General features: G+C 41.5%; 1 protein-coding gene across 3 annotated transcripts in view; it reads left to right on the top strand.

Annotated features, from left to right (window-relative positions):
• Positions 1-1,793: 1,793 nt before the first annotated feature.
• SLC24A2 (solute carrier family 24 member 2) overlaps positions 1,794-27,671 on the top strand; it is a 279,329-nt gene continuing 253,451 nt past the window's right edge. For all 3 annotated transcript variants that reach the window (XM_049896187.1, XM_049896188.1, XM_049896186.1), the window contains exons 1-2: positions 1,794-1,940; positions 3,812-4,896. In XM_049896187.1, coding sequence (XP_049752144.1) covers positions 3,967-4,896 — 930 coding nt within the window. In that variant the 5' untranslated portion in view covers positions 1,794-1,940; positions 3,812-3,966. The remainder of the gene's footprint in view (positions 1,941-3,811; positions 4,897-27,671) is intronic.

Genomic DNA, 27,671 nt, shown 5'->3' with positions numbered 1-27,671 from the left:
GAGTTGATTCTGATTCACGGTGACCCCATGTGCTTCAAAGTGAAACTGCGATCTTACAAAGCAGATACCAGGCCTTTCTTCTCCAGCATCACTGAATAGATCTGAGTTTATATTTAACCAAGAACAAACCACTTACACTACCCAGGGACCTAAAGTTTATATTTGTTCAGATATTGCCTCAGTTACCTAGTGCTGCTAGAAGATAAATACCACAAGTGGGTAGCTTTAAACAGAAATTTGTTTTCTCACAGTTCTGGTGGCTAAAAGTCCATATCAAGGTCTTGGCTGTGTTGATTCCTTCCTTGTGGGTACATCTGGTTGTTCCTTGGTTCCTTAGCATTTCTTGGCTTGTAGATGATCCTCACAGGGCTTCTGTCTTCTCCCATGCATGTCTGTGTCTCCCTTCTGCCCTTTTTATAACTCAGAAGTGACTGATGAACATAGAATGTTATTCTTGTCAGAGGTAGTAAGCTTTCGGGATGAAAGGGATGTTCCCCCAGCCCAAGAAAGGTATGGAGAGCCCCTTTCTGACCTGGTATGGCAACCAGAAGGAAAGTAGAGGGTAAGCAGCGTGGGAAACGAGCTGAAAGCCTCAAAGGCTTCATGTGGTGGGCACCTCTTGGCGGTTTTGGGGTGGTCATGGAGCTAGCTAAGAGGGGCTTCCTCAGTAACTGGTTTATCTCATCTCATCCCCTTTAGCCAAAAATCTTGCCTGTAATCTGCAACATGGTATTTTCAATCACCTCACATGCATGTGAAAGCTGGACAATGAATAAGGAAGACCAAAGGAGAATAGGTGCCTTTGAATTATGGTGTTGGCGAAGACTATACCATGGACTGCCAGAAGAACAAACAAATCTGTCTTGGAAGAAGTACAGCCAGAATGCTCCTTAGAAGGGAGGATGGTGAGACTTTTCTCGCATACTTTGGACATGTTATCAGGAGGGACCAGGAAGGACATCATGCTTGGTAAGGTAGAGGGTCAGCTAAAGAGAAAGACAATGAAATGGACTGACACAGTGGCTGCTGCAACAATGGACTCAAACACAGCAGCAATTGTGAGTATGAGGCAAGACCAGGCAGTGTTTTGTGCTGTTGTACATAGGGTCCTGTGAGTTGGAACCGACTCAACGGCCCCTAACAATAATTCTCAGCGTTTTGCTTCCCATGCAGGGCGGAAAGGACCACTGGGCTGGGAGTTCTGAAGCCAGAACCGGAACTCTGTGACTCAGAATGACTGTGTTTTGGGTCTTTGTTTCGTCACTCATAAACATGAAAGGTCAGCCAGCAAGTCTGCTTGAAGACCTTAGTGTGTCCAGACCATCCCAACCCGAGACTGCGGAAACCCTGGACCCACATAGCCTGCCCGGACGCGTTTTCTCTAGACGTTTTTCCACCTTTAAACTCAAGCCTTACATTGCCTCCTAAAGAAACACGTGACTGATATCACTACTATCTGCATGTAATTGGGGAAGAGGGGTTGCTCAGCATAGGTGACCCCAAAGTTGGCAGCACTTTCAGGCTTTGGGAATCTGGCGCATTACCGACCCGTGCGATTTCTCCTTTCTGCCCTTGCTCGCCTGCAAATCCTGACCCCTCGTCCCCACTGCAGAGAAATCTTCTAAGAGACGGCTGCCAGCGTGGGCCTCTGCGCCCGGAGGCGTGGAGCCGCGGGCGCCGAGCTGAGGGCGCTGCGGCCCCGCTCCCCGGGCAGAGGCGAGAGGGAGGGGCCGGCGGGGGCCGGGCAGCGCCAGACGCGGCGCGCCAAGCTCGCCGCGCTCAGTCTCCTCCGGCGCCCAGCCCGGTCCGACGAGAGCGGCGGCGAGCGCGAGCCGGAGCCCGGGCCTCGGAGCGAGGAGTCGCGGGCAGAGGAACTGCGGGACGGAACGGCCGGCCGTGCTGCGACCCCAGCCGACTTCGCGTCCTCCTGGCGTATCCCGGTAAGTGCGGGAGGCTGCGCTTTGTGCGCGCAGCCCTGGCCCCTGCCAACCGCCAGGCGTGGTGGCTGCGGTGGTCGTTGTCCCTGGATCCCGGGAGCGCACATCCCGCTGCTGCGCCGAAGGCTCACAGGTGGCTCCGCCGCAGATGTGGGCTCCCCAGGCCCCTCTAGGAGTTAGCCAACTCTCTCCGCTCTGGGGCGCGCTTTTCCGAGCCCCCGCTTCTCCCACCCTGTAACCCTTGCTTCTGCACCCCCATCCCCTTCGACCCACAAGCGATCCGGGAAGCTGCGGGCCAAGCGCCTACCCAAGCTCCATCCCAGCTCCCGGCTCCGGCTTGCAGGTGGGCGTCTGTCCCTTAGTTTTATTTTCCTATTAACCCACCAGGGAAAGTTTGGGACCCTTCAGGGCCAAGTTGAGGCGCGGCTGGGGACGTACTTCGCCAGCCGAAGCAGCTCACAGGGAGCTGGGTGGTGGGTGTGCAGAGCGAGCCCGGCTTGGGCAGAAGCTGGGCGTGCGGCGGGGAGTTGAGTCGGTCCCCGCCGTAGCCTAGGCCGGGCATTGCGAGAATCCCCTGAGCGCAGTGAGTCGCTTAATCTTTCCTGCTAAGCGTCGACATCTGCAGCCAGCCGGGAATCTCCGTGATGAGGTTGGGTTATCTCAGGAGTAGCAGCAACACAGCCTGGTTTGACTTGTGTTTACGCTCTTGCTCTGCTCTGGAAACCTGAACTCCAGCTAATCTCAGTGTTTAACTGGTGGGTGTTTAATTAGCTTATTTTACACCTGAAACGATCTCAGCGAATGCTTCTAAAATGTAATTGCTGATGTAGAAAAATGTGTTTTTAAAGAAAAAACGGGAAACCGTCGGAGTATCAGCTGTCGTATGGGGATATTTTACACATCTCCTCTATGGGATAGAGAATGACAACTCTGCTTTTGATGTCAAACCTACTAGAGAGACAGTGTTGGGGCTATTTCTGGCAGATTTCTAGGACAGAGGTGTTGCTGCAATTTGCATATTGTTTATGAAATATGTATTTGGTCTTGAAATAGCCTGCTTGTTAAGCTCACCACAATGTGTTAGTTCACCTAAGAGGTGTCTGTTTTACTGTTTATTAAATATGACTGAAGTTTTCTTATTATTTAAAAAGCTTTAGCTGTAAACAATGTGTAGGTGTTTAGGGATGACAGTTTGTTCGCATCTCCCGAACATTCTTGTATAACTTAAATTTTTGAAAGGCTACTTCTCTGCATATGATAAGAGAGCTTTTTCATGAAAAACAAGATCCTGGGATCTTTGTGTCTTCAGGAAAAAGAGCACTACTTCCTCCAACATACAACCCTTTCCAAATGATAGATTAAATGAGAAAAGTTTGCCTGCAACTGGTAATTATATAATTGAACTAAGAGAAAACAAGATGAATAACTATTGGTTGTCAAGCCTGGAGATAGTTCTGGGAGAAATGGGTTTATCACTGGGAGGTTGTTACATGATTTCAGGTGGGATGAACTGGTGGGTTTTCAGTTATAAAATTTTTAAATTCACACACATCTACGTAGTCTACTCCTACTGTTGGGTTTACCAAATTACATATTTGGGTTTATACTCACAAGATCAGTAAGTACCTGCTATGTGCCCCATCCTACCTTAAATGCTTCATATGTTTTCACTCATTTTCTCCTCAAAAAATCCTGGGTGGTAGACGCTATCATTGTCCTTGCTTTTCAAATGGGGAAACTGAGGCACAGAGGCGTTAATAACTCAAGGTCACACAGCTGCCAGATAGGATTTTATCTTATCTGCAAAGTTCTTTTTGTAAAGAAGACGTATGATTGTATGGTTTACTTATTCTCATTTTTACTTTTTATTTAAGGATAAATGATGAAAATATTTCCCTTGAAGTATAAGAACCCCTGATTGTGGAAGTGCTGCACAAGCACCTTGAACTAGAAAGTGAGGAAAAGTATGAAAGAAAACATCTGGCTGACTCAAGTTTGAAGACCAACCATATCCACCAGAAGAGCCAGGATGGATCTGCATCAAAGTACTACCATCAAGTTCCTTGAGAAATGGGGTTTGGATGAGTCACCGTCTGGCTGCAGGAGACATTATAATATCAGGAAAAAACTGAAATTAATTAGAATCTTAGGCCTTTTCATGGGCCTGATGGCCGTTAGCACTGTCTCGTTTTCAACCAGTGCCTTTTCTGAGATAGAAACACAGAGCACAGGAGGAGCCAATAGTGTAAGTGGCCCTAGGATAGTACAAGGTTACCGTCAAAGAACTCTCTTAGATTTAAATGACAAGATTTGGGATTATACTCCACAGCCCCCTCTTCCTCAGGAAGACAAATCTGAGAATAATACAGAGCATGCCCAGGGAGACTACCCAAGAGACATCTTTTCCCTCGAGGATCGAAGAAAAGGCGCCATCATTCTCCATGTCATTGGAATGATCTACATGTTCATAGCATTAGCCATCGTCTGTGATGAGTTCTTTGTCCCTTCTTTGACTGTCATCACCGAAAAACTGGGCATCTCTGACGATGTTGCTGGAGCCACTTTTATGGCTGCCGGAGGCTCAGCCCCAGAACTTTTCACATCTCTCATAGGGGTATTTATTGCCCACAGCAACGTTGGCATAGGCACAATAGTGGGCTCAGCAGTGTTCAACATCCTCTTTGTTATTGGCATGTGTGCTCTGTTTTCTAGAGAAATCTTAAACCTGACGTGGTGGCCGCTCTTTCGGGATGTGTCCTTCTACATTGTTGACTTGATCATGCTGATCATTTTTTTCCTGGATAATGTTATTATGTGGTGGGAAAGCTTGCTTCTATTAACAGCTTATTTTAGCTATGTGGTATTCATGAAGTTCAACGTCCAAGTAGAAAGATGGGTGAAACAAGTGATAAACCGCAATAAAGTCGTCAAAGTGACCGCACCAGAGGCCCAAGCAAAGGTTGGTGGTGGTGGTTGTTTATTTAATGTTCTTCTTGACCGTTGTCTGTTTAATGTTCTTCTTGATCATAGTTCTGAATTCTGATATTTTTGAGATCTGCAGCTTTATATACATATATATAAAATGATGTTTTGGGCTCTAGTGGATAGCAGATTGCATCCTGAAGTTCTTTGATAGCCAGACTGACATGACAGTGGAAAAAACAATTTAGGGATATTCCTGTAGTTGTTTACTAAGTCTCTGAGCTTCTTGTTTCTGACTAAGGCATATGTAAATATAGGTTGCATAAGCGTCCCAGAACAGCCTCAGCAGTTAGTTGTCTCTTATTTTCTGAATGTAGGCATAATGCTTTGGGGAGCAATTTAATTTTCATGTGAAAGTATGTATGTACTTAGCAAATTAGGGGCCTTTTTCTTTTTTTTAAGTGTGTGCATCACAATTATCAAGAATCATCTCTTTAAAGATTTTTAGGGAAGAAAGTTTATTCATGTCACCAGAGCTATACCTTTAAATAAGCAGCCTGGGGCCCAGCAGAACTGGCCGTGGCCATTACTCTGGACTCACACGATTTTGCTTCAGATCGCTGGCTTAGGAACTGATCTGGGTCCATGGGAAACAGAGTCACTGAGCAAGCCCTGCTGCCTGCTTCTGTGGTGTGGTCATCCATTTTCCACACTGTAATACACAACACCCAAAATATTTTTACAGCAAGAGTTTGTGGTACGTCTAATGACCTAGTGACCATCCTGCCACTTAGGTGGGGGACAAATTGGTAAAGAGCTGAGAAAGCATTATTCTTCAAAAATGTAGACTAATATTTTTTAAATAATGGATAAGCAGCATCAATAAAATTTTATGTTAAGTGTCATCCTGCAATTCTGATTTCTATCCTGACATTGGAGTGTCATCTCTGAACGTGATTTTAAGCAGAAAACCAAAACACATATGCAGACTTTTCATATTAGGAGCTGGGGAACTTCTCATGTACGCTAAAAACAGATGTTTGAGTTGGGGATAGGATGTTTTTTTCCAGAAAGCAAATGAAAAAACGATATTAATTTAGCTAAATGTACATCGTTCCTTTATAGTCAAGTTTGACGACCATCATTTTTGTAGCAGCCGTGAAATGGAAGTGAAGTACAGAAGAAAAAAATGCTGACAAAATTTCTGAAAATATTATATGCAAAAGAGAAATGTTTTATCCTACATTTCTTCAAACATTTCTCTCACTGTATACGTGTTAGAAACTCTAGTCAGAAAAAAAAAATCATCTTGCGAAATACATGCATCACAAACAAGCATTCGGAGGTGATGACTAAATTCATATCCTGGGCATAAGGCAGGATCGTTATCGGAGCCTGTCTCCCTGCTCCACTTTGTAGCCAGAAGGATGATCCCCCAAACTCTCTCCTTAAGCCTGACTGCTAGTTGGAGTGGTTTGCATTCATAGTCTGTGTTTATTCCAACTAGAATGACCATCAAGGGAAAGACATACTCATTTTTCAAAAGCAAGGAAATGACTTGGTTTCTTATAAATATCCTGGGCGTATGAAGGGTAAAAATTCTTTGAGAGTACTCGGTACAGTACTTTTTTTGGTTAGTTACACCACAGTGGAACTTCATTAGTAGACACTGACTTGTCCCAAGATTATGTGACAACGTGTATAAAAAAGGAATTTGCAGAGCAACACAACAGTGTATGACGAGATTGCAGGGGATTTGGTAATCTGCTTTTAGAAGGTGAAAACTGGTTTCATGCATTTGGGAGATGACACCTTTCCTACAGTTTACAGGCCATGTTTAGTCAATTGTAATTCATTAAAGCAGCCCTGGCAATGTCTTTACCTGTTCAGTCAGGGGACTGCCTTGTCATCTTTATGATAACTTAAAAATCAGCAACTCAGGCTGATCTTTCGTAACAGTTGTTATGCATATTAACTTTGGGCAACACTTAGTATCATGCATTTCTTTATTTGGAAATTCTGGATTTGCCTAACGAAAAAAGAAAGCAGGTTATATTCATCACTATTTCTCTTGTTTCTGATTTTTCTGCAAGAATGCTCATTGTTTTATTTTCCTTTTAGCACCAGTTTTAATTTATTCCACTTAATCGTTATTGATTCTCGTGGTGTTTAATAATTAAAACGAACTACAAGTCATCATGGCGGTAGGAAGTTGGTTTTTTGTTTTTTTATGTCTGTGTTATCTGATTTTCCTCAAAAATTCTAGAACACGGTCATACATTTTTAGATGGAACAGTGCATAATGATATGGGATTTCCTTCTGGAAATTTCACCCGGCCAATTTCACTTTCGAATCACGGCTGGAAAATAAATTTTTCTCAGCAGCTACAGCCTTGTCATATGCCTGATTTCAGAATGTCATGGTGGTTTCACTCCCCGACTACTGGCCATAAAGTGATCCGAAGAGGAGTGGGTTTTAGAGTGTGGTTGTCAGGTTCTCTGGTCTGCAAGGCTGGTTTTTGGCTGTGTCCCCCATCTTTCCTACAGAAGTCAGTGCTTTTCACATCATCAGAACACTCAGCAAAAAGACTCCAAGCAAATGTGGCCCTCAGTGGAATCTTCGTAGAGAGGAATGTGCGGTACAGGAACTTAGGGAGCAAAATGCTAAGCGTGCATTTTATGCAGTCACCTTATTGTCTTATTTGCAGGGTTCTGGGGCATGAGAGTTTGAGAAAGTGGTGAAACACATTTTAGATTTTCTCTGACAAATCATCAAATGGTTCTTGCTAAAATATTATCAACTCTGCTGGGCTCTGGGCAGTGAAATATCTTTGAAACTACTCATACTCACTGACTTCATAGACAAGTTGAAAATCTTAATTTGGTTTCATTAGTGATAATGTATGTCATAGGGAACTGTGAACAAGGAAAAATGTGAAAATTTTTTTCTTAGTTAAAATAGTAGTTTCTTTAATTGTTCTACCATGTGTGTGTTTCCTTGAGTGATACTATTGTTTTTAAAAAGTCGTATAGCACCATGACATAGTGGAGAATTCTAGGGCTCTGACTCAGGGAGGAAAGGGCTTTAATCCTGGTTCTGTAATAAGCCTGTGACCTCAGAGAAGTTACTGAAACCCTTTGAGCCTCAGTTCCCTAATTTGGAAAATGAGATAAAAATAACCTACTTCATAAGGTAATGGGGAAATTATTAAATGAAGAAATGAATGTTAAGCAACCAACGTAGTCCTTGGCACATACAGGTTATTCAATAAACGTTAGTTTGCTTCCTTTTACCTTCCCTACTTAAATGAAAAGTGAATCAGAATAAATTATTTCAAATTCGAGAATTTCAAAATATTCTTTGAAGATTTGACCTACCCCAGTGAATCATTGTGTTAAGCAAGGCATTTTTCTCCTTGTTGCTGTTGTGTGTTGTCGAGTCGATTCTGACTCATGAGGCATATAATATTTGTTGTATTATAATTTTTAGAGGCTCCCATTCCCATACAGTGAATATATGTGTGCCAAATACCACCATAAACTCCAAAGAAACATCCAGATGCCTTCGGTTTCCTGAAATTTTATTGTATAGAATTTTGTTTGAAATAAGTAGCCTATAAGCTATGGTTTCTATGCCAAGCAGAAGTTTTTGTTTGAGTATTTTTACTTACAAATGATAGGTGCTCTCTTTTTAGAAACTTCTCCATAGCTGGTTAGGAATAAATTTGAATCTTGAGAGTGTGAAGCAGTGGACCCAGTGGACCCAGAGTAGAATCCTGACTCAGTGAAGCTTGTGCTATACACCTGGCCCTGTCGCTGCAGTGAGTTGATCTGTTACTGTGAGAAGCAGTCATTGGCCTAGAAAGCAGCTGTCCATGGTATTTAACTTCTTCTTAGACTTGCCTGGCATTGTAATCTGACAGCAGGTTGTCCCAGTTCTAATGAAGAATGTTCTAAATAAAGATGCTTAAAGCAGGATAGTTGAAGAGCCACATGACTTAGTAATTTAGGTGTGCCTTGCTTTATGTGGTTTATGTGTTTCTGAAAAGTCATTTGTAAACAAAATCTTTACAATTCAAATTGTTATTCATGAGAAAAAGCAGAATTGAAACAATATTATAAATATTCCTCATTAAGTGTAGTACCTTCTTGTAAAGGTGCTAAATCATACGTAATTTTATAAATACAAATATTTAGCCCCAAGCTTACGTAAGGCAGACAGTTTGTTATAAAACTCAACCCCTGTGCCTCTCCAAACCTAATATGTTAATTAGTACAGTTACTGTACAAATTAGTAAAATTAACATATGAACTTCAAGGAAGGTGAAATCGCCCTTGTAGTAAATAAAAGGATGCCATCATTTAATATATTTGGAAACTAGTTCCTTGTGTTTCTCAAAAGAAAGAAAACTTAGGCATTGAAATTCTTAAATGCCTAGATGCCTGTGAATGTAGGATGTGTGTTTTTCTGGGGATACAACATGGTTACATTTTCTGCTTTGTTTCCCTCGATTTACATATGACGGCACCCAACAACTTGTATTAAAAGTCTCTGGGTGGCAGAAATGGTTTGCACTCAACAACTAACCTAAAGATTGGTGGCTCGAACCCATCCAGCAGTAAGAAAGACCTGGAGATATGCTTCCATAAAGATTACAGCCTAGAAAACCCTGTGGAGCAGTTCTACTCTGTAACACGTGGGGTTGCCATGAGTCGGAATCAACTTGACAGCATCAGGTTTGGTTTTGATTTTGTTGTTGTCAGTTGCCATTGAGTTAATGCCAGCTCATGACGACCCCATGTGTGCAGCAGAGTAGAACTGCTACATGGAATTTTCAAGGTTGTGACCTTTTAGAAGCAGATTGCCAGGCACCTGTCTTCCAAGGCGTCTCTGGGTGAATCTGAGCCGCCAACCTTTTGGCTAGTGGTTAGTTGCTTAACCATTTGTGCCAACCTTAATCCTTTCGGTTGCTGTTAATGGCTTGATTCAGAGAGTGAACAAGGCATTTTGAGAGACCCAGGAGAGGCCAGAGGATTTTAATACACATAGTTCAGATTGCCCTTGCCTGTTCCCATTGCCCCTCTGGTTTCCCTGGCAAGAAACAACTTTGTGAATCCTTCTTGCCCTATAGCGAACCAGTATTCACCACATCTCTCTCTCTGTCTCTCTGTCTCTGGGTATGTCTCTGTCTTTCCTTTCCTCCCTCCCTCCCTCCCTCCTTCCTCTTTCTCTTCTGTCTTCCCTTCCTCCTCTCTTTGATACCGCCTCCCTCCCCTCTCCTTCCTCACTCCCTTCCTGCCTTTATACCAACGTAGAACCAGGGAATTCGTATTTTGACTTTAACAAGGAATGGGATTGTGTGTTAAACTGCTTTCAGGCAGTTGGGGAGACAACTGCATTCACAGTGTGGATCTGACTGGTTTAATTTTCCATCCATATATTTTCACCCTTCCTTTGTTTTAGGTAAATCTCTAGTAAACCAAATATAACTGTAGTTTATTTCATTCAGTCTGACAGTCATTACCTTTTAACTAAAATATTTAGTTTGTTTATATTGATTGTGATTACTGTTGTATTTAGATTCTTTTTTATCATACCATTTAACGTTTTCCATTTGTTTTGATCTTTCTGTTTCTTTTTCATAATATTTTTCTTGCCCTTTTTGAGATCGATAATTTTTCTAACTCTTTTTTCTTTTAATAGTTTTTATACACTCTATTTCTGTTCTTTTATTGTTTACCCTAGAAATGTTAATGTATATGTTTCATTAATATTGTATAAAGTTAATTCATATTTTATACTCCAGTAAAAACCTAATGATCTTAGTACATTTTAAACTCAATGACCTCTTCCCCATTGTATTTTATTTGACGTCCAGGATTTAAGTCCTGCTTTGATGTTTTGTCGCTATGACTCAGAATTGACTCACCGGCAATGGATTTTGTTTTGGGGTTTTTTTTTTTTTTTTTAATGTTTTGCAACAGTTTTATTGAGGTATAATCTTGGATTTTTTTTTACCTCACAAATTAGACATTACTTGTGTCTCATTAATTAGGATCGGTTTTTTAGATTTATCCACATTTTTACCATTTACTCTTACCTTATTTCTTTTTGCTTATCAGATCTTCCTTCTGGGATTTTTTTTTTTTTTCCTACTCCTGATGCACAATCTTTAGCAAAAATTTGTCCCTAATAAATACTCCTGAATTTAATTTGTTTAGAGATATATTTGTTTAGTGATGTATTTCACCTTTGTTTTTGAAAGATAGTTTTGATGGGTAGAAAATTATTTTCTCCTAACACTTTAAGAATAATATTCCACTGTGTCTGACTTCCACTTCTGCTATTCAGAAGACCACTGACAGTGTAATGTTGCTCTGTTGTAAGAAATCTATCTTTTCTTTTTTACTACCTTTAAGGTTTTATCTTTCTTTTAGGAGTACACCATTTATCTTATGATATGTCTGTTTGTGACTTTCTCATTAGATATCCCCTGTTTGTGATTCTCTAGGCCTCCTGAATTTGAGAATTAGTGTCTTCTGACAATTTTGCCCTTCTTCATCCTCCCTATAATCTCCTTCTAGACTTAGACATGTGTTGTACCATATCAACCTACCCCCTGTGTCTTTGAATTGCTCATCTTTTTCTCTCTGTGTTCCTCATTCTGGTCATTTCTTTATATCTGCCTTCCAGTTTTCTAATTTTCTCTAACCTGCTCTTAAACCCATTTGTTAAATTTCTGATTTTAAGTATTGTATTTTGATTTCTAAAAATTCTATTTGGCTCTTTTCAAATCTTCCAGGTTAATTTTCATTGTTTCTTGTTCCTTTATCATACTTTTAATGCTTTATTTTATTTCTTTAAGCATATTAAATATACTAATTTTATATTTCATATCTAATAATTCTAGTATCAATATTCTTGTGAGCCTGGTTTTGTTGTCTTGTTATTTCTCAATCATGTGAGGCTGTTGTATATTTACTTTTTTTTTTTAATTTTTGAATCTACATTCCTCAGAAATTTACTTGTGGGACTTTGCTGAGGCCTGGAATTAAAGTACATTCCTCCAGAGAGGTATATATTTGTTCATCAGTGCCAGGGAATGCCAGGGAGCATTCCCAACCTGGAACCATTCTAACCTAAATGTTTAGCTTTTTTTTTTTTTTCTACATAGGTGATGGAAATTCAAACTCCAAACTCACATGAATGTGAGCCCCTGGTTAGAAATTCTCCAGGGAGATTTTTTTCTCTTTTTCTGTACCACTCAAAACCAAGACCAAGATAGTCATGTCCCACTGTCTCTTTCGTTAGGCAAATCTTTTTGCTTATTTATGCACTAAGAGTGTCAACCCTTCAGGATTCCACTTACGCAGTGGGGGTGGTAGTTCTCTGAACTGATCTCCCCCGAATTCATGTCTCATGTTTGTAGCATCTCAAAACCTAGTCTCTCGAACACTGGGGAATGGTAGTTACCTCCAAGGCAAAGCAATACAGACGCTTCTAGATTTCAGCCTTCTTGGTGTTCTGGGTTCTAAGAAATCCTTAATTTCTCACTAACATAGCTAGGTATTTTTTTTTTAATATTAAAAATATAATATGTAACATGCTGGGTATAATATACTGAGAAGGGTTTCTCTGAATGTTTTCCATCAAGTTGCCAGAAATATATGTTTCAGAGTGTGGCTTTGGCAAAAGACAATGTATACAGCAAGTACCATGTAATTGTATACTTTCAGAATGCCTGACCATTGAAGGAAAGCTCCGCATCAACAAAAATCTTACCAACAGCAACTTTTTAGGTCAAATCAAATCTTAGAGGCAGTTCTAACAGGAAACTCCATGAAATCACTTTAAATTTCGATTTGCCTCTAAAATAATATTCTTTACTAAATACTAAAAGTAATCTATGTTCATTGTGCAAGATTATACAGATATATAAAAAGAACATTAAAAATAGTCTTTAATACCTCAGTTGCACCATCCAAAGATAGCTATGCACATTTTGGCATATATCCTCCCAGATTTATCATGCGCAAACACACACCACTATATATCTATATATGTAGTTAAATAAATTGGAATGATATTGAATATGTGCAATTTTAATGATGCTTTTTAACACTTACCGTATTAGGTATATATCCTATAAGTATTTTTAACTTGGCATATATGAGCATTTCCCCATGTCATTAAATGTTCTAAAATATTATTTACTGTTTAGTATTATCATAATAAGGAGCCCTGGTGGCACAGTGGTAAAGTGTTTGACTGCGAGCTGGAAGGTTGGTGATTTGAACCCACCAACCATTCTGTAGGAGAGAGATATGGCAATCTGCTTCTGTGAAGGTTTATAGCCTTGGAAACCCTATGCGTGGTTGTACTGTGTACTATAGGGTTGCTGTGAGTCAGAATCAACTCAGTGGCAACAGGTTTTTGTTTGTTTGTTTTTATTATCATAATAAAGAAAGCCATTTTTGTATCGTTAAGCACTCCAATATTTCTCTACTATAAAAATTGCTAAGGAGCCCTGGTAGCGCAGCATTTAAGGATTCAGCTGCTAACCAAAAGGATGATGGTTCAGACCCACCCAGTGGCTCAGCAGGAGGAAGACCTGGCAATCTGCTCCCATAAATATTACAGCCAAGAAAACCCTGTGAAGCAGTTCTAACTCCGTCACATGGGGTAGCTATGAGCTGAAATCAACTCAACGGCATCTAACAACAACATAAAAAATACTACGACAAATAGACTTACACATGATTTTGTGATTTCTCAGAAGTAGAAATTCTGCATCAAAGTTTATATGCTTTTTAAAGTTTCTACCACATTGCTACACACTTGGTAGAACTGAATAACCCATTGCCATCAAGTCGATTCCAACTCATGGAGACCCTATAGGACAGAGTAGAACTGCCCCCATAGGGTTTCCAAGGAGTAGCTGGTAGACTCAAACTACTGACCATTTGGTTAGCAGCCATAGCTCTTAACCACTACACCACCAGGGGTCTAAAAACCAAACGCATGGCCACTGAGTTGATTCCAACTCATAGCAACCCTATAGGGCAGAGTAGAACTGCGTCAAAAGGTTTCCAAGGAGTGGCTGGTGGATTTGAACTGCCAACCTTTTTGGTTAGCAGCCAGGCTCTTAACCACTGCAGCACCAGGGCTCCATTTTTAATCTTTGCCAATTTCATAGGGGAAACCTGGCATTTCATTGTTTTAATTCGCATTTCTCTGATTAATTGGGAGGTTGAGCTTTGAAGAATATGTTTATTGAGAATTAAGTTTTTATTTTGTGGGTTGCCAGTTTCTTGTGTCCTTTGCATCATTTTTAAAGTTCTCTGTGGTAACTCAAGCAAAAATCTCTAACAAATATATGCCAAGAATCACTAATTTCATCATTTATCCCTCCCCTCATTCTCACACCTAAATAAAGCCAAGCAGTTTTTGTGATTTTTTTTTTTTGTTGTTGTTCATTTGCTTTCTTTTAACGGATGGATTATTCTGAAGGAGGCTGCCTTGTGGCCGAGGAATTGGGAGATGAGGTTCTCAGTCCCTGTGCTCCCTGGCCACAGGGTCTTGGGGAGGTCTGCACCTCCCAAGGCTCTATTTCTCCATCTGACAACTGAGAGCATTGACCTAGATGACCTAACAGATTGATTTTAGCTTTTCATTTCTGTTCTCAGAAGCTCTAATATTCAGTTTGCACAGTAATAATATTAAAATAGCAATCTAAAGCATTTCTCTTAAACAGAAGCCCAGATTCTAGCCCTGCCCTTATCGCCAAACCTCCCTTGCCAAAACTGGCTCACTTGTAGTATGTTCACTCAAATGGTTTAACCGGCTTGACCCAGCAATAATTTTAGCTGAAGCGTGCTGTGGGAGGCAGCTCTACCAGAAAGACAGAGGAACAACTTGCATAGGAGAAAACTGTTTAAAGTTTACTGCAGGACACTGGGCCTGCTCAGCATTTGTGGCTTCTGGCATTGAAAACTCCCCTTGAAAGGTGACTGTGTGTCCCTGCAGTGCCAGTCTCTGCTGGGGATCAGCTCTGCCCCAAGTCTAGAGAACAGAGGGATCTGAAAACTGGGTATGTACTTCAAACCAGGCACTTCCTACAGCAAACCCTGTGATAGCTATCATCCCCTCCATCTACGGATCAGGAACCTGAGGATCAGAAAACATAGATGACTTGCCCAAGGCTCAAACAGAGTGGTTTTTAAACTACACTGCATTTGGGAGATCCCTGGGTGACGTAAGCAGTTTGTGGTAGGCTACTAACCTAAAGGTTGGCAGTTTGAACTCACTCACCCAGCAGTGCCACTGAAGAAAGACCTGGCAATCTACTTCCATAAAGATTACAGCCAAGAAAACCCTATGGAGCAGTTCTACTCTGTAACACATGGGGTCGCCATGAGTCAGAATCAACTCAGCGGCAGTGGGTTTGGTTTTGGTTTTAAACTGCATTTGAACTTGAGTATGTCTGACTCAATGCCTGCTAGTTCTCTTACACCTTAGTGCTTCTCACAGGACAGCTGGGGACATAGGCAGTCCCTGGATTATGAACAAGTTCCATTCCTGAGTCTGTCTTTAATTTGAATTTGTATGTAAGTCAGAACGGTTAGGTGCAGTTCATATCTAACATCATTTAGTCAAATATGTATCTTAGTATACAGTATATAGTGTACCTTTCTATGCATAAAAATCATTAAAGAAACACTTCAGATACACTAAAATATCTTTAACTTAATACAGTAGTAATAATAATGTTTTGATGTGTGTTGCAAAGTAATGCCCATTTGTTATTACAAAATATTGTACGTGCCTCAGATTTTTAATAGACGTTATGGGGGTTGGTTCATAATGACAGGTTGTATGTAAGTCGGACATTTGTAACCCAGGGACTGCCAATAAAGATAAGGCAAGCCTCCAAATTAGATTCACATTTCATTTTAGGCTCCATTAAGTCAGTGGCTTTCAAATATTTTTGGCAATGACCTTACTCTAAGAAATGCATTTATCTCAACTCAGTATATACACACGTACCAGTGTGCACACATGTATATACGTGTTTACATATACATATAATAATAAAATCTAAGTGTGAAGCACTCTTACATTTCTTACATTTTCTAGTCTATTAAAAAATGCTGAGCTCAACTCTCTAAAGTAAATTCATGACCCACCAATAGGTTGTGACCTGAGTTTTAAAAAAGTAATGTGTTAAGATATTTTTTTTTTCTCCTTCCTCCTCTTAGCAGGGCTGCCCTGTAAAGTTGTGCTAGTTGTTTACTGCACAAGGGCATCTGATCAAGGGGAAGAATAGGAGCAGAAATCCAGACATCCTTCTACTGAACAAACTGGATGTCCTGATGTGAGACTATGGCTGCTCAGAGGAAGGGGTGCCTTTTCTTAATTTGACAAAGGTGCCATTTGGGCTGGTGATGGCCTTGATTCTAACTCCCAGCTTCTCCTTTTTATTGTCGACACTCTAGAGCTTCAGAGCCGTGGATCCACCAAACCAAAAAAACCGAACCCACTGCCATCAAGTTGATTCCAACTCATAGTGACCCTATAGGACAGAGTAGAGCTGCACCACAGAGTTTCCAAGGAGCGCCTGGTAGATTTGAACTGCTAACCTTCTGGTTAGCAGCTGTAGCACTTAACCACTACGCCACCAGGATTTCCAACCATGGATCCGCAGGGCCCATTAAATACATGTAAATCCATGCTACTTTTCCTGGTTGGGTCTATCGCAGCCACTTGGAGCTGGATCCACACATCATTGCAGCCTCCTTCCCAAGAACACACACCTTCGTGTCCAGTCAGGTGCCTCTGGCCCCCTGACCAGTGTGGAAACCTAAGATCCTGGCACCCACCTGGCTGTGACATAGACTGATTGCGGGGTAAGGCAAGCTCAGATCACAACATGCTGTTCCTGCTGAGCATCCACTCATCACTGGTTCCTAATGAGCTTGTATCGGGTGGAAAAGAAACGTGGGTGAAGCAGGGAGGTTACGAAACCAGAGAAAAGCAGAACCTTGACAAGAAGGCCAAAGATGCGTTTCAATTAGGTTGGTTTCCTTTCTCTGAGGGACTGAATTTGAAAACCAAATGATGTGGATGCGGCTCTTGTGCTGGTAAAAACTGGTGGTTAGGAAAGGGCCTGGCCACCAGGCCGTATTTAATGCCATATTTGCAGCTTTAAAGGCTAGGCTCAGAATCGTGCATCGGCAGGAACCAAGACTGGAGAGAAGGGGTCTTTTTCATCTCACTCACTGGCTGTGTAACCCTTGACCAAGCACTTCATCACAATGGTCTTTGAAAAAGAAGGGGCTATAGTTTATCTCCAAGGAGCCCTGGCAGCACAACGGTTAAGCGCTTGGTTGCTAACTGAAAGATTGGTGGTTCAAACCCACTCAGCAGCTCCACAGGAGAGAGACATGGCGATCTGCCTTCCGTAAAGATTGCAGCTTAGGAAATCTTATGGAGCAGTTATGCTCTGTCACATTGACTTGCTGTAAGTTAGAATCAACTCAGCGACACCCAACAACAACAACAGTTTATCCCCAGTGTCCCCTCCAGCTGTGAAAAGTCTTTGCTTCTCTGTTAATGAGAAAGCAACAAGTCTGCTTGTCTGTAACGATGGATTGGCCAGCAGAAGAGATGTCAGGTAATGAAAACCCGAACTTAACCTCCTTCAGAGTGCATTTCAGTTAAGAAATCCAATTAAAGGGGATTCGTTCCTTTAGAGGAGTGACAAGGGCTTCTTCACCCTCTTCCTTAGGGCCTTCTTGGAAGGGATCAGATGAGCTCCTGGTGCTCTCTGTTAATAACTTTCTCCTTTAGGGCATGTTAGATGTTGAGTTGGGCAACTGGTTTCCAAGTAGAAGTATAGGTCTCAACTTCAGCTGCCCTCCTCCTCCCACCTACAACCTGTCATCCGTTGCCCTATCCATTCAAGTAGGTTGAGTTGGCTTCGTTTTTTTCCTGCCACCTGATAGCAATCGAATATATGTTGAACCAATTCTATTACTTTAGGCCTGTGGAAGGCACTGAGCATTGGTACATGCTGGAATCTGTGACTTTGTTTTCTGTGAGGGAGTCAGATGATTAAGGGTTAAACATCTGTTGCCGTTGAGTCAATTCCGACTCAGAGTGGCCCCATGTATCAGAGTAGAACTGCGTCATAGGGTTTTCTTGGCTGTAATCTTTACAGGAGCAGATTGCCAGGTCTTTCTCCTGCAGAGCCACTGGGTGGGTTCAAACTGCTATCCTTTAGGTTAGCAGCTGAGTATTTAACCATTACACCACCAGGGCTCCTCGGTTAGGGGCCAGAGGGATGGAATTATCTAGGCTTGTGCTAGAGCACATCTTTGCTAGCTGTATGATCTTGGGCAAACTACTTAACTTCTCTGGGGTGATGTTATTCATAAATTATGAAGAACAATAGAGACGGCCTTATATGGAGGCTGTGAATTTTGAATAAGATTGCATAGGAAAAGTACTTAGCAGACTAGGGTCCTTCCCCTGCTATCCACAGAGCTGCTGTACTTCTGGTCCCTTCTGTGCTGAGTCCTTTTCCTGTGCTACTGGCCTGCGCCTCCTGAGTCCTGCCTCCCCCCACACCATGTTGCACAACATTGCCTCACGAGCTAGGTCCTTCTCTTCTTCCCGTTCAGCCATACGAATGTGCAGTTCCCCAACTAATCCTGAACTAATACCCAGATACCTGATGCCCAGATTCCAACCTGCCTTCCCTTTGTTCTTGCAGAAGATTAAGAGAAGAACAGTTTTCTTAACTATGAAACATGAAATTCTCTTGACCTCTCTTCTCACTGCCCCGTAAATGTATTTACTCTTTTCTTCCATACATCATGAATATTTAACCTTTGCTATTCACGTATCCATCCAGCCATAGCTATACCTTATATTGATTCGTCAGCCTTTGTGTCTTCTGTCTTGGAATGAACCACTCCTCTGGAGTTGGGACTAACCAGCCTCCTTACTGGTACTCAGTGCCTGGCTGGATGTCATAGGTAGGAGGTCAAAGGGCACTTAACACTTCTAGAAGTTGATAATGATGGTGATGGGTGTTCATAATAAAAAGCCTGGGCCTACGTCAATCATAAAATGTGGTCGGTTCTGTATTAAAGTCAAGTTGCGAACAACAGATTCCTACTAAAGAAACAGGGGTTATTAGAAATCCTGTTCTCCTCAGATGGCAAGCACAGGTGTCAGGGCAGGTAAAGGCCCTTAATTCTGAAAGCTGGATTATTCTGGCTGCAGCACCTAAATAGTTCTCCTGGCTTTTTAGCATTATATGGTGTTTCTCTATTGACTTTTTTTTAGTACCAGCTTTTTTGAGAGATAATTTACTTACCATAAAATTTACTGCTTTAAAGTATAAAATTCAGTGGTTTTTAGTATATGCCAACCACAGTATATTGCAACTATTACCATTATCTAACTTTAGAATATTTTCAGCACCCCAAAAAGAAATTTATGGGTACACTAATGGGTAGTCCCTTTTCATTCCTCCCTCCCCTCACCCCGAGCAGTCTGTCTACTTTCTGTCTCTATGGATTTGCCTATTTTAGGACATTTCCCATAAATGGAATCAAACAATATGTGGCCTTTTGTGACTGACTTCTTTCACTTAGCATAATGTTTTCAAGGTTCATCCATGTTGTAGACTTTTTCAGCTGTATAATATTTTACTGTATGGCTATACCACATTTTGTTTATACAGTCATTGATGGACATTTGGGTTGTTTCTATTTTTTTCACTGTTATGAATAATGCATCTATCAACATTTTTGTGTATAAGTTTTTAGGTGGATATATATATTTCCATTTCTCTTTGGTATGTACTTAGGAGTGAAATTTCTGAGTCATACACTAACTCTATGTGTAACATTTTGAGAAAATTTCAAGCTGTTTTCCAAAATGGCTGTATCATTTTACATTGCTCCCAACAGTGTTTGAGGGTTCCGATTTCTCTACATCTTTGCGAACACTTGTTTTTGCTGTCTTTTTGATTATACCCATTTTTTGTGGTGGTTGCGACGTGGTATCTCATCACGGTTCTGAGTGCATTTCATTGTTGTGTGATGATATTGAGCATCTTTCTTGTGCTTATTGGTCATTTGTTTACCTTCATCAGAGAAATTTCTATTTAAATCCTTTCCACTTTTTAATTTGTTTTTATTGTTGAGTTGTAAAAGTTCTTTACATACTCCGGATCAAGTCATTTATCAGATATATGATTTGTGTAAATATTTTTTCCCCTTCTGTGGATTGTCCTCTATGAATATGCAAGGTTTTTGTTTTTTCTAAAAAAAGAAAGAAAGAAAAGAACGCCACACCTCTGAATTGTCTTTTCCAAAGGTCTCAATAAACCTGGCAGCAGCTCTCCAGGTGTGATGACAGTGTTTGTGGCAGCTGTTGGGCTCTTAGGTTCCCTCCTCCTATTTAGACTGGCCATCCCCAAGTTGGAACTGCTTGAGGGAATTTGCATCCGTGGTAAGGAATCTGCTCCAAGATGATTTAGCTCCTGGTCTGGGAACCCCCAGGAGCCCCCAAGCTGTTCCGTATTGTTTTCCTAGGCCTACTTGAATCTAGAGTGATTTGGGGACCCTTGGGTCAACCCTAAAGCTGTCTCTTCTTTTGAGTTGGTTTTGAGAGATCTATCCCCTTGAAGCTAAGGAACGGAGGGAGAGTTTAGGGGTTGTTTGGGGCCCAGGACTTCCGGATTATGGAGAACCATGGTAACCAGAATCTGCTTGGACATTGGACCCAGGATGTTTGCCATCTGGTTGCCTATTCCCGATTCATTTCTGTCTTATTGAGCAGAATGTCTTGTTATCAAATCCCGTTCCCTCCTTTTTGCCCAGAATCTCTTTTAGAAAAGTAGTTGGGTCGCAGTCTCTCACTCCCAGATGCAAACATTGCCCATTTTGCTCTCTGTACCTTGGTGCTTAGCATTGTGCATTTGGTTGTGGGCCAGTCCTATGCGTCTCTCCCCCAGCACACCCCCAGTAAGTTCAACCCTTCCCCATCCAAGGCCTAGGAACATTTTCATCCATCGTGAAAAAAGCTTTTAAGTGTATGGAGCTGAGTACAGTAAATAATAACAATACCAGTAATGATCCACTCCATCATTGTCGAGCGTGAACAGTAATTGCATAAAAAACCACCCCCACTGTCGTCAAGTCGGAATAGACCTGATTAATGTGCATGCTCCGAGGCTAAAGAGAACTTAGCTGCATGATCACACGCTGCACAAAAATGCACAGTTGGTTCAAAGCTCCAGTGGTTTCCTAGGGGCTCAGGAAACACCCTCTCTCTTGCTTCTAGCTTGCATCAGCTGCACAGTCACTGGCGGCACAGCAGAAGGAATTCTGTGGCCTTGAACAAGAGGTTGATTTATTTAAATGGTGTTCAGATGTTCAGGCTGCTGGTTTGATGCTTAGTATGAAGGGCCATTACAAATTTACTGGTTTCTGCGGTCTTGTTTTTTTTTTTTTTTTTAAGCCCAATTAAGTGGGCAGCCACAAATTGCTCTGACCTTGAAAGTCTAATGAAGGTGAGATGTGAGGACAGGCTGAGGAAACATATGTTTTGGCGTGTTTTGCTCCACAAGCCATATACACTTCAAGAACATAAATAGAACAGGACAACATAGTGTTGTGCTTTAGAAAGAACATTTTAAATGCCCTGGGAAATGATACCACATGCTTCACTGGTGGATAATCATAAACTGTGCTGAAAATTAATCCCATTCTATCTCCACTTCACTGTGTGGCTCTGGGAGACAAAACCCTAAGTAAGTGCATTGCCACCGACATTCACATTCATTAAATAATCACCTTGGATCAACATCTTCCCTGCAGGTGACTTCCTTCCTCTCAGCAGCCCCAATACATGCTTTTGGTTATGTATTTTTAACAAAGCAATATGTAGGATACCATACCATCCTTTTGAGGACCCATGGTGGCACAGTAGTTAAGCATTCGGCTGCTGGCTGAAAGGTTAGCTGTTCAAACCCACCAGCCACTCAGCAGGAGAAAGATGCAGCAATCTGCTTCCGGAAAGATTACAGCCTTGGAAACCCTATGGGGTGGTTCTCCTCTGCCCTGTGGGGTTGCTGTGAGTTAGGATCAACTTGACGGCTTTACCATCATTTCAGTTTAGTTTCTTGCAAATGTCGGTCACAGGATGAACCTCCTGTGGTTGAATCGCTAGTTTTCAAAAATATCAGCATGGGACCACGTACTAAATTTCTTTAAGTCCTAGAGTTCGGGTGATAGAGGTTTAAGGCGTTGTTATTTATTTTCCCATCTCAAAAATATAATCAGAATTGATTTGTGATATGCTATGAACTGCTCTTCTGTCCTTAACCAGTGCAGGGAGGTAAGCGCTTGCCTGAGAATCTCACTGACTCATTGAATGGTCGGTGCTAAGTTTTAGTTTCTATACATTTACTTTAAAATATTTATATATTCCTCTTACCTCACTAGATGCGCCAATATTTTGTGTGTTATATGTGATTTATCTGTCCTCAGTTTCTACATCAAGAAATAGGAGCAGATGGTCTTTCCCTTGTCCTGTGGGACAGTGCGATAATTAAGGAGATGATAGGAACGTATCACTGCCTGAGCCCGTGTTAGAATGCAACTGCAGACACGAAGAGACAGTGGCGAGTGCTGAGTGACAATATTAGGAAATAGGATTAGAATGATTTCAAGCACGTTTTTATTGTAGGGTTCCAATAAATTGTCCTTATAGAAAAGATTATTCTAAAGTGAATATCCTGAAAAATGTTAGTTAGTAATTTTGAGCATTTAATAAATCGCTTTCTGGAAAACTGTATTTGTGTATGCATTTAATTCCATAAACGTCCATTTATCCAGAAGTCCCTTATCAAGATATCCAGAACAGAACCAAAATCCAAAGGCAAGAGGATGTTCAAGCTGCCAAATAGATGCCGGAAGATCAATGTCCTAAATTTCTGGCACTTAATCGTACAACAACATCTTGAGACCCTTTATTAGACAGTCTTTACTTTTATCATATACAGAATTCAAATAAATTGGGTTGCCTGGTTTCCCAGTTCACAAAGAGCAGCGACAGTGGTCTACATGTGGCCAAAGTGTGAGTAGGGTGCTGAGATAGGTAGACCCCTATGAGCACACTGATGGGCAGGCCTGCTGCTGGCCTACTCAGTGACTTTAAGCAGATTAAGAGAGCTCCCCACTCTGAGAAAACTGATTAAAAAGGGCACTCCCCTTTGAGTGTAGGCAGGCCTGTGGACGCAGGACTTGATGAGCAGAAGGCTTCTTTGTGGGGAGGGAAAGGTACCCTCTCCTCTAGGTGGGCAGATGCAGTGTACACCAGGGCTTGTGGCTTGACATATGGAACACAGGCTCTGCTCCTGGCTCTACCGTGCCCGTTTGGGTAGTACACAAATGCACAGCAGTTTGGTGCAGCCCTGCTGATTGCATCAGTAACACAACTGCTAGCACCCAGAATCCAAAGAGCTGCAAGAACACACAAAAACATTACCCATCTGGGGTCAGTAAGTGTAGGGTCAGAATAGAGTCCTTCACCATCTCATGGCACCTGAGGGCATGAGAGTGATCTAGTCATTAATGGTAATAATGCCTAGAGGAACACCAAATCAAGTTCACTGTGTCCTGTATAAGAAACGGTGGAACTGCTGAGACAGGCTCTAGGCACAAGGGTGGAATCAGAGTGACCCACATGTTAGGACACTGGTGCCATGGCCCAGGTGGCCAATGATGGTGGCCTGGCCAAGGTGGAAGCACAGAAGCAGTGAGAAGTGACTAAATTTTGGGTATATATTGAAGATAGAACTAGCGGCATTTACTGATGGATTAGATGTGGGTGTGATAAAAAGATAGAAATCAAGGATGATGCCAAGTTTTTTGGCCGGAGTAACTGGAAGAATGGAATTTCCATTAATTAAAATGGGGACAGCTTCAGAAGGAGCAGGTTTCAAGTTGAAAGATAGGAGCTCAATTTTCGATTTGTTAAGTTTGAGATGCCTGTTGGACATCCGAATGGGGGTGTTGAGTAGGCATTTTAATATGAGTCTAGGATTCACGCTAGAAATACAAGTTTAGAAACCATGGGAATATAGATAGTATGTCAAGCCATAGGACTGTATCAAGTCACCTGGGTGCGAATGTAGGTAGAGCTGAGGAGAGTTCTAAGGCCTGAGCCCTGGAGCTCACCAGCATTGAGATGTGAGGGAGATGAAGAGGAGATAGAAAAGGAGTTTGAGAAGTGACCATCACTGAGAAAGAAAGGAAACCTGGAGAATGAAAAAGCCACGTGAAGAAAATGTTTCAAATAAAAGGAGTGATTGTGTCAAACAGTGACCATGTAGGAGGAGGACACAGAACTGGACACTGGATTTAGCAATGGGGCTGCCACTGATGACATGACAAAAACAGCTTTGGTGGCATGATGGAGTGAAAACCTGGGAGAAATGGACTCAAGAAATGAGAGTATAGGAATTTGGATATGTTTGTAAAGAATAACAAATGGGGTGGAAACTGGAGGGAAACGTAGGGCCAAGAGATTTTTTTTTAAGTGGAAGAAATAATAGTATATGTATGTGATGATGGGAAGGATGCAGGGGAGAGAGATTTGACGGTGCCAGATAGGAGAGGTTTGCTGAACCAGGGAAGTCCCATGTACACGTGGAAGGGTTTCGGCCTGGATAAGCCCACACACAGTAATGGCGGAAGTAGGGTAATTGTGCTGCAGGTAATGAATGAATGCAGGGGTGGGCCTTGTGGAAGTTCTCATTTGTTTCTTCTGTTTTCTTAGTAACATCAGAAGCAACAGACTTCTAAAATTGATTGAAAAATGCTTTGATGAGTAACATAGATCATCGGTCAATCACACTGATGTTCAACAAAACAAAGTTGTATGGCTGAGATTGAATTACAACAATCTGTATTGCTTGGGAAGCCAAGAAGTAGAGTAATAAACATTAACCCATCTTATTAAAAAAAAAAAAACACATTTTTTTTTTTTGACAACAGGATCTAGCTGGGGGTTTATATGCAGGAGCCCCAGGTATGCCAGTACATGGTGTATGATAGAAACAGGGAAGCAGTGAAATACATTTCATGAGAGCGGGAATTTGTTTTCACTTATGAATCCCTAGTGCCTTAAACCGAAAACCCGTTGCCATCGAGTTGATTCCGACTCATAGTGACCCTACAGGACAGAGTAGAACTGCCCGCATAGGGTTTCCAAGGAGCAGCTGGTCAATTTAAACTGCCGACCTTTTAGTTAGCAGCTGAGTGCTTAACCAGTCCAATACCAGGGCTCCAATGCCTTTAAATGCCTGGCAAATAATAGGTGCACAGTCAGTAATTGTCGAACGTATGATTGACATCAAACCAAGGGTAACCAGAGTATTTTTTACTGAAAAAGGAGAAAGTTACCAATTATTTTAAGTACTCTGTTTTACATTCCAAATTTTTCACCATTCAAGTGAGAATGTCCATATGGCTGCATCGCCACTTTTTTCCTCCAAACACTTTGTTCTTGTGAACTGCCTAGAGAATGTTGCTTATAGCTCTGGATTTATGGGATCGTTTCAGAGGCTTCAATCCATAAATTCACTTTGCATTTGAAAAGCCGGCAGAATCTCTGTACAAAATAGAAATCTGTTCCCTTATCTGGTCCAATCTCATTATTAAATGGTTATGGAGATCATAGACTTTGATGGGTAAAATGCCTGCCACCATCTGCTGGTGAGTTGGACACCTACACTGTGAAATCAGATATGGTTGTGGAAATTCAAAACAAGGTCCTCTGGTATTTAAATTATGCCAACTTGCTACCATATGGCAGGCATAGTATGAATCAGAAGCTGAATAGGAGCGTTCTGCTTTGTATTCCAGGTCTAGGTGCCTATTTGTATTTGTCTCTTGTCTGATCTTCTTTGAAAACAGTAGGGTCACAAAGTAAGCTAGTTGTACTTGATTTCCCTTGGCTTAGCAAGATGTGCATCATCACATAAATCAATAGACTGCAAGCTGATTGCTGTGTAATCTTGACACAAAATAGCTATGCAAGCACTTCTTGCGGTCTCTCCCAGAAGCCTCTGAGAAAGGTGCATTGCAGTGTGGGGTAAGCGTATTGAGTCAAGGAGAACAGATGACTTTACCTTATTAGAACAAGAGCGTGTATTTTAGCTCCAGCCTATCTGATTAGCAGGAATTATTGGGAGATACCAGTAATAAGTAGGGAGTAAAATATTGAGGCACTGGATTGTAGTGTTCTTTAAAGGGAATGGCTTCCTTATTAAAAACAAACCAAAGCTGACAATGTTGTCTTCTACCCTTGGGCCCTCTCACTTGCTTCACCCCGACCCCATTAAATGACCTTTAAGATATACTGTATAGGGCTTTCTGGTTCTAAGGGCCAACAGAAGGTAACCATGATCCCTTGCTCACTTTTAGCAAGTAGAATTTATTTCCCAAATAATATTATATTCTAATATTTTAACTTTTAAGGAATTTGTGTGTTTATTGTAATTCAGAAGCTAATGGAGAACTAGTTGGTGCCCGGCCACAACCGATGACTGCCCTGACAGGGAGCACAGCAGAGAACCCCTGAGGGAGCAGGAGATCAGTGGGATGCAGACCCCAAATTCTCACAAAAAGACCACACTTAATGGTCTGACTGAGACTAGAGGAATCCCAGCGGTCATGGTCTCCAAACCTTATGTTGGCCCAGGAGAGGAATCATTCCCAAAGACAACTCATCAGACATGGAAGGGACTGGACAGTGGGTGGGAGAGAGATGCTGATGAAGAGTGAGCTATTTGTATCAGGTGGACACTTGAGACTGTGTTGGCATCTCCTGTCTGGAGGGGGGATGGGAGGATAGAGAGAGTTGGAAGCTGGCAAAATTGTCATGAAAGGAGAGACTGGAAGGGCTGACTCATTAGGGGGAGAGCAAGTGGGAGTACGGAGTAAGGTGTATATAAACTTATATGTGACAGTTTGACTTGATTCGTAAACGTTCACTTGAAGCTCAGTAAAAGTTAATTAAAAAAAAAAAGGCTAATGGAGGAAAAAAACAAAGAAAGATAAAAATTCCGTAGGGGATAATCCCAATTACAAAGTACGGTACAACTTTCTGACCCCACAAACCGGTTATTTATGGTTGTTTCCCCCTCCCTCTCTCTTCCACGTGGACAAGCAAAGAGTGATAACGTGAAAAACTGAGGTTGATGAATCTGCCCTGAGTCTGTGAGTCCTCCCTTTGTCTGTCTTCTTCACCAACTTAGTTCTGGCAAAGGACTGGACTTCATGTCTGTTGGCAGGTTATATGTTATTTTCGTTTATGCTCAATAAAATATTTCTTTCTCTTTGATATTGAAATTACCCTAACAAAATCTCTGTTGGTATGTCTAAATCATTGTCATCGTTTTTATTGAATTGTGTTTGATGTTTAAGAGACTGGGAAATCCCATTGGCTTATTGGGGTATTTTGGATGTTTATTTCAAGTCTGTCTGAATTTGGCCTTTTCCTTAAGCTATTTTTAACCATCGAGGGGGATGTTTCTACTTTACATTTGTTTGCCAACAAAGAAAAAATAACCTATAATTTGAGGGGAGGATTATTTAAAGGAAAAAAAAGAGAGAGAAAAAATAAAAGAAATTGCTTTAGAATGTTTTCCTCTCATCTTTGCAACTAAACGTATGAATCAGTGATTTTTCTAATTCCTGATAATGTTTTCTGTACAACCATGTATA

The sequence above is a fragment of the Elephas maximus genome, chromosome 9 (assembly GCF_024166365.1).
Source record: "Elephas maximus indicus isolate mEleMax1 chromosome 9, mEleMax1 primary haplotype, whole genome shotgun sequence".
NCBI classification, from domain to species: Eukaryota; Metazoa; Chordata; class Mammalia; order Proboscidea; family Elephantidae; genus Elephas; species Elephas maximus.
This window is presented reverse-complemented; position numbering and strand designations above follow the sequence as displayed.